The 8,134-nt window shown below is 39.6% G+C and overlaps 1 protein-coding gene across 1 annotated transcript; it reads left to right on the top strand.

The window, feature by feature from the left end:
- The first annotated feature begins 1,914 nt into the window (after positions 1-1,914).
- Positions 1,915-3,227, top strand: LOC127168616 (interleukin-8). Its single transcript, XM_051115630.1, has 4 exons — positions 1,915-2,051; positions 2,147-2,270; positions 2,717-2,785; positions 2,930-3,227. Exons 1-4 carry the CDS (start codon positions 1,982-1,984, stop codon positions 2,955-2,957), a joined length of 291 nt encoding a protein of 96 aa, XP_050971587.1. The 5' UTR covers positions 1,915-1,981; the 3' UTR covers positions 2,958-3,227.
- Positions 3,228-8,134: the final 4,907 nt, after the last annotated feature.

Raw genomic sequence — 8,134 nt, 5'->3', positions numbered from 1 at the left:
ACGTCATTTGAACGTACAAAACATTCTTTCTACTTAAGTTGAAACTCACAATTCAGCACAATTTGACAGTATGATCAGAGCCAATGCCTTTCTTCATCACTGCAGAACAGAATGAAATTGCATCAAGCTAAATGATTTGTTTTATGTTTTACTGTTCATGTTTTATGCATTTGCCAGACTTTTATGACTGTTACATGTGTAATTGTAAATGTATTTATATAGGCCTGTTAATCTTTTTTTTTTTTTAATAGAACAGTTTCTCTAACCTTGACACAGATTATCCCTACAAAATCTAAAAAGTGCAAGTGTGAGTGGCTGTGTGTGTGTGTATGTGTGTGTGTGAGTGTGTTTCCTGAGCATCATATCATGAATCAGGTTTTTATGGCCTATTTAATATGATATCATGAGAATATGCAGCTGAACCTCAAGAGGGAAAAAAACTGAATATGCAATCTGGTGCAGATGCTTTTATTTATAAGGCAACAAAATGAGATGAAATTCTGATGGCTTGTAATGTAAATCAATGTGATCTTTATGTAAAATGATATAAATATCAGCTATCACTCTATATCTACCATTAATATGTGACCCTGGACCACAAAACCAGTCTTAAGTAGCACATGTATATTTGTAGGAATAGCCAAAAATGCATTGTATGGGTCAAAATTATACATTTTTCTTTTGTTATTGGGATATTAAGTAAAGATCATGTTCCATGAATATATTTTGTAAATCTCTTACTGTAAATATATCAAAACTTGATTTATAATATGCATTGCTAAGAACTTCATTTGGACAACTTTAAAGGTGATTTTCTCAATATTTTGATTTTTTTGCACCCTCAGATTGCAGGTTTTCAAACAGTTGTATCTCAGCCAAATATTGTCCTAACAAATGCATACATCAATTTATTCATCTTTCAGATGATGTATAAATCTCAGTTTCAAAAAATTGACCCTTATGACTGGTTTTGTGGTCCAGGGTCACATATGTCTTAGTAAAATTATATTTGCTTAGTTTTATGATCAAAGCTATAGTTTCAAAACATATAATGCAATGCAATAAAATGATGATTGCAAGACAAATAAATAAGCAATCTTCAAACGTCTGATGGTCTGATCATAAAAAATTAAGCATATAGCATTAGTTCTTGCAGGTCACGTGAGTCAAGCTTGCATCAGCTGACTCTTAGCTGATCACATCTACCTATAGGAATACAACACCTATCATGGCATTCCTAATTCATAAGCTCTATTCAGTATTATTCAGCAGCTTTGTCGCTTACTCAGGAGCAAAATACCCTCCTCCATCCAACCAAACCAAACTGTATGCTAACTATCTATCATTTTGACGACAGTGGTCCTGACAGAAATGATGTATGATAATCAGGTAAAACCAATTCCAGTAAGAGTTAGTTTGAAATATTATTAACAATATGAAAGTTATTCATATGTTAATAAAAATCAGTAAAGAGTTCACATTAAAAAGAACACAAGCTAAAGGTGGATAGTTTTACAAATACACTAAAAGGCTTTTCACCTGGTAAAATAGTATAAACTATCAATCAGATGACAGAAGGAATGTAGTAACTTGTGGGAAACAGGTTTGATCTTGTTAAATAATCATGCATATGTCTGATACAGTAGTATTTTTATTAGGTTGAGATGTTTAATTATTAATATTTCAAGTTTTTTGATCTCAGCTGACATTTGGCAACAACTTATTTTAATGTTTCTAAATTCATTTATTATCAAGTGAAGCAATATCAGTCCTATACAACAGTATTATAGGCCATTTGAGAGAGAGAGTTCCTTGGAAGAGAAGAATAGTGATTGTGCAATGAACTCTCGCATGTTGCGTGGGAGTGTCGGCCTTTAAAAGGCAAGTGTGCGGGCCGCTGTTAGACTCACAACACACAAAACGACAGCAGACGGTCTCTTGATACCTTCACTGGTGTTGCTCTGCACAATACTGACTAAGAATGAAGACGTTCACCGCATCAGCCACCGTGCTTCTGATCTGCACAGCTGCACTGCTGTCCACAACAGATGGTAAGTACACTAACATTAATTCGTCACGCTTTCTGATATGTTTTTGATGAATCTTTCACGCTAATCTTACAGCAATTCTCCCTCTGTCACTGCAGGTATATCTATATATCTACGCTGCGAGTGCCTTAAAACGCATTCAAAGCCACAAATTCCTGCTGAAAGAATACTGTCATTGAGGGTGATTCCTGCTGGACCAAAATGCAAAAATGAGGAGATCATGTAAGTGTGAAACTTTCCAAGCAACACTTCAAATGTAGACACATAAAGTGTGCAACCAGTCTCTTTATGGCTTCTTTAAAAAAGCTAGAGCTATTATAGTTAACTAAAACTAAAAAAAACGACTAAAACAAAACAAAGGTATTAAAAAAATCATAAAAGTCTTGCTTTAAAACATTTTGCTTGCCAGTCGTAGTCACCATTGAGTTTTAGTGTACAGAAAAGAGTGGCTTGGACATTCTGCTAAGTAACTTATTTTATGTTCTTCACATATTATACAAATTTAGCAACATGTTATAGGTGAGTAAATAATGAAAAATAATGAAAGTCTATTTTGGGTGAACTGTTCAGTTAAATGATGAAGTCAGAATGTGACTCATGCATATAATTTTATGAAATAGTAAAGTGTCATTTCATTGATTTTAAAGAATTTTACATTTTTCTTACAGTGCCACAGTGAAGAAAGGACAGACGTGTCTGGATCCTACTGAAGGCTGGGTGATTTCTCTTAAAGAAGAGTAAGTTCTTGTCTACATATGATGGACAAAATGATTAATTAGCATGATTTTAATTATAATAATTCATGCTTTTAAATTCTGACTTTGTGCCTTGGTGCACCTTTCATCCTTCAGACACTAACATGTGTCTCTTTATATTTGCAGAATTAACAAGAGGAACAACACAAGATAACAATGAATTAATATCTCAGCTGAAGAAACTGAAGAAACTATTACTGCTGTCATGTAGAATATTTTTGAATAATAATTTCTGGGTGATAAATGAAGTACTGAATGTGAACATGTGCTCTTTCTACCACCTGTTTTATCAAAGGTGAATTACTGTAAATTGCCTGATCTTCATTATATTTTATTAAATTATATTTATTGTTATAGTGTCACTGAATTGTAGTTTTTGTAATGCTTACATAGTTTTGTACTGGTTTTGAATAAAAACTGCCATAATGGATATTTTAGTTGGTCTTTATTGTGCATTTGTCATCTCACAAAACATTAAAACATTACAGTATCATTCCCTGAGCTGTTCACCATTAAATGAAGTTCACACAAAAATTATTCAGCTTATTTTCGCCCTCATGTCTTTACAAATTTGCATGACTTTGATTCTTCTGCAGAACCCAAAATGAGACTATCTAAAAAATGACCTGTATTTATTTGCATGCATAAACCCAAATAGGAAATAAAACAGTTAAGAATAAGCATGTGTCCTATTCTGTGTCCTAAACTCCTGAAACATTGGTGTCTCACTGTAGAGCAGTCAATGCAATTTCAAAGTCAATTAAATCTGTATGTGGGTGCGTGTGTGTGAAAAAAATTCAGATGTAACCCCCTTAGTAATCATTAACATTTTCAAAAGTAACTGTAATTTAATTACACATTTTTTTTCTCAGTAACTGTAACTAATTAAAGTTACAATTATTTTGTAATTAAATTACGTAATTCCATTACATGTAACTTGGAGTTACTCCCCAACAACTATCTATCTATCTATCTATCTGTCTATATATATATATATATATATATATGAAGAGTTCAGATGCAAAACCAGCTAAAAGCCATCTCGGTCAAAAATGAGATAATGAGTGAATGCTCTTGACACATATTATACGTCCATCAAATACTTTTACTTCAAACTTTCTAAAATCCCAGTCTCACCCCAGAAACCTATACATCAGAGACTGATAAAAATGCATTTTTTAAAGAAAGACGTCAGATGGATTTAGCTGGTTTGCATCTGAACTCTTCATATCTATGTATCTATATCTATAAAATATATATATATTATTGGTGTGCATCTTGAGGCAAAACAAAGGCACTGACAAATTATAGGATCAGTTAGTACAAATTTCTTTCAGTTGAAACAGCTCAGACTAACATTTTAGTCTGGTATTAGGCTTAGGCAAGCCTTGTCTGTGAAACCAGGGGCTATTTTTTTTTACTCACGGCTCTGTAGTTTCAGACATATAGGCTAATGCAATACAATGATGACTGAGAGACTAAAAATATGGTGTAAGTTCCTTCAGTTCAGTAAGAGTTCCTCTTGAAATATTACTAATAATATAAAAGTTATTCATTTGTTTACTTCATAAAAATCAGTAAAGCTTTAACAGCAGAAAGACACGGGAAATGCAATCTCTGAAGGTGGATAGTTATACAGTTATATTAACGTATTACCTATAGGAATATGACACCTATCATGACATTCCTATATAAGCTCTATTCAGTATTATTCAGCAGCTTTGTCGCTTGCTCAGGAGCAAAACATCCTCCTCCATCCCCAACTCCTCCTTTTGCTACAGTCAGGATTTGGCTTCTGATATTCCTCATTGAATCAGACTCCTTTTATCTGAATAATGTCTTACACTTAAATATCATTAAGTACATTAATGATATCTGCTTTGTTTTGTTCTGTTTACCCTGGGGGTTATTATTGCTGCTTTCCCTGCTCATTCATGACATGCTGCATGGATGGGCAGGGAGTTTTTTGCCCAGAACAGAACCATGCCACCAAACCAAACTGTATGCTAACTGTCTATCATTTTGACGACAGTGGTCCTGACAGAAATGATGTACGATAATCAGGTATAACTATTTCCAGTAAGTGTTCGTCTCGAAATATTATTAACGTCTCGGCTACGTACATTACCCTCGTTCCCTGATGGAGAGAACGGAGATGTTATGTCATGACGACATTAGGGGATTTACCTGGGAGCCCCGATCATCTCTGATTAAGAAAACGCCAATGAAATTTGGCTAGTGGATTTTGCATAATGCACCATTCCCCTTGCACATGGGTATAAAGAGGTGCAGGTGCATCCACTCATTAGATTTTACGCTGAGGAGCCGGGATAGTCTCCCTGGCCACCAGCGATGGTTCAAGACTGGGGCAAGAGAACATAACGTCTCCGTTCCCTCCATCAGGGAACGAGGGTTACATACGTAACCGAGACGTTCCCTCTCTGTCGGTCACTACGAGTTATGTCATGACAACATTAGGGGTCAATGGAAAACGCCACAACCTGAGCCATGTCACAACCCTGGGCATAGCAAATGTTGGCAAGCGACACGTGTCAGACAAATACTGTGCTAAGGTTGTAACCTTCCCACCACCCCAGTGCGAAGTCGCTGACCTTGGTACCCATAGGGACCAGAGGTGAGTATAACGCTGCTGGTGGTAGCCAAGCCGCTGTTCCTTTCACCCAATACTTACCAGAAGGGATTTCAACCTTCAGTGAAAGACTGCTTCGAAGTCTTTCCTATTTGTAGTTTACAACTTGTTCGTAACAGTGGGGAAGCGAGCCTTCCAGAGAAGGGCGTTACGGAGGCCACATCCTGCCCGTAGGGAGGTGACATGTGGAGACTCAGATATGGACTGACCCAGGCCTGGGGCAGTACTACATACGTAATGGGTCTCTGAGGAAGGTCCTACCTGAGAGTAGGGATGGAACAACTGCCGACAGAGCCTGACAGAGTGAACTGTCCAAGGGAAGACACGGGTTCACAGAGCGGGAAACCTCACCATGGAAGAATACACATATGGGATGGCCCGCAGGGAATCAAGCCATATGGACACCTAGCCCAGTACAGGGGCCAACCAGAAACCCGGGGCAAGCTAACACCTGATACTGGGCCTGGCGCCAGACTGCTCCACCCAGTCTGACTGCCGGGGGTGTTGGAGGACTCCACCAGGGTTCGCCATCTGGGGAACTGAACTGGAGGAGGACAAAGGCGCTCGTATCCCCGGGTGAGGGGGAATGGCGCAGCAAGAGTGACACCAGCCTGTTCTTCCCGCTACTTACCTGTTACGTAACACGCGGGAAGAAACTGGCTCAACGCGGAGACTGTAAAATCTCACAAAGGTGTTTGGTGTCGCCCAGCCCGCAGCTCTACAGATATCTGCCAGAGAGGCGCCATGTGCCAGCGCATAGGAGGAGGCAACACTCTGTGTGGAGTGAGCCCTCACCCCTAGGGGACACGGCTCATCTTGGGATTGGTACGTCAAGACGATGGCACCCACTATCCAGTGGGCCAACCTCTGCTTGGAGACAGGCTTCCCTTACTGCTGACCAGACAAAGAGCTGCTCAGAGCTTCTGAAGCTTTGGGTGTGGTCCACGTGTATATGCGCAATGCTCTTACAGGACACAGCAACGCCAAGGCTGGGTCTGCCTCCTCCGGGGACAGCGCTTGCAGGTTCACCACCTGATCTCGGAAGGGAGTGGTGGGAACCTTGGGCACGTATCCAGGCCGGGGTCTCAGGACAACGTGAGAGTAGGCCGGCCTGAACACAAGGCACTCTTTACTCACTGAAAATGCTTGGAGGTCCCCAACCCTCTTGATGGAGGTGAGCGCGGTCAGGAGCACTGTCTTAGCAGACAGGAACTTAAGCTCGACTGACTCCAGCGGCTCAAAGGGACCTCTCTGAAGTCCCGCCAGAACAACAGAGAGATCCCAGGAGGGTACCAGGGGTGGTCTAGGAGGATTTAACCTTCTGGCACCCCTCAGGAACCTGACAATGAGATTGTGCTTTCCTAAGGACCAGCCGTCCACTGCATCGTGATGTGCTGCGATGGCAGCCACATACACTTTCAAGGTGGAGGGCGACAGCCTACGCTCCAACCTTTCTTGCAGGAAAGAGAGCACAACTCTAATCGGGCATTTCCGGGGGGTCTTCTCGGTGAGAAGAACACCAGTTTGTGAACAGACTCCATTTCAGAGCATAGGCTTGCCTCGTAGAGGGAGCTCTAGCCTGTGTGATAGTGTCTACCACTGCCAGTGGTAGATTCAATTCAATTCAATTCAAATTTATTTGTATAGCGCTTTTCACGATACATATCGTTGCAAAGCAGCTTTACACCAAATTGACATTTTTACAATATATGTAGTAGTAGCTTGATGCACATATGGCAGAGATGTGTGGTAAAGATCAATTAATGACGTAATCAAACAGACAAAGAACACTATAAATTAGTAGCAGAATTCGGTAGTGCTGTATGTTTTCAGGGTTGGCATCATCTGAAGTCCTCTGTGGGGTTGGCATCATCTCTTCTTAAGTGTTCTGGATCCACACTGGAGCTTGTGAATTCCTAGTTACCATGGGATGTCAATCCCATGGCAAAAACAGAGAACAAATAGGAACATAATTAGCGTAGCTGCTGTTCAAACTAAGAAAAGGAAGGTTTGTTAAACCAGAGCTAAAAGATTAATAATGAACATTTGATCAGATATAGCTGCAGGAAAAGTTTGAGATGCATTATTTGAATGCTTGGCTAAAAAGATGCGTCTTTAATCTAGATTTAAACAGAGACAGTGTGTCTGAACCCCGAACGTTATCAGGAAGGCTGTTCCAGAGTTTGGGTGCCAAATGTGAAAAAGCTCTACCTCCTTTAGTGGACTTTGCTATCCTAGGTACTACCAACAGTCCAGAGTTTTGCGACCTTAGGGAGCGTGATGGATTGTAGCGTGGTAGAATACTAGTTAGGTACGCAGGAGCTAAACCGTTAAGTGCCTTATAGGTAAGTAGTGCTATTTTGTAGCTGATGCGGAACCTAATAGGTAGCCAGTGCAGAGACTTTAAGATTGGGGTAATATGATCATATTTTCTTGACCTGGTAAGGACTCTAGCAGCTGCATTTTGGACTATCTGTAGCTTGTTTATTGAAGATGCAGGACAACCACCTAGTAGTGCATTACAATAGTCCAGTCTAGAGGTCATGAATGCGTGAACTAGCTTTTCTGCATCAGAAACAGGTAACATGTTTCGCAGCTTGGCAATGTTTCTAAGATGGAAGAATGCTGTTTTTGTAACATGAGAAATATGATTTTCAAAAGACAAGTTGCTGTCTAATATA

Source organism: Labeo rohita, chromosome 7 (genome assembly GCF_022985175.1).
Source record: "Labeo rohita strain BAU-BD-2019 chromosome 7, IGBB_LRoh.1.0, whole genome shotgun sequence".
NCBI classification, from domain to species: Eukaryota; Metazoa; Chordata; class Actinopteri; order Cypriniformes; family Cyprinidae; genus Labeo; species Labeo rohita.
This window is presented reverse-complemented; position numbering and strand designations above follow the sequence as displayed.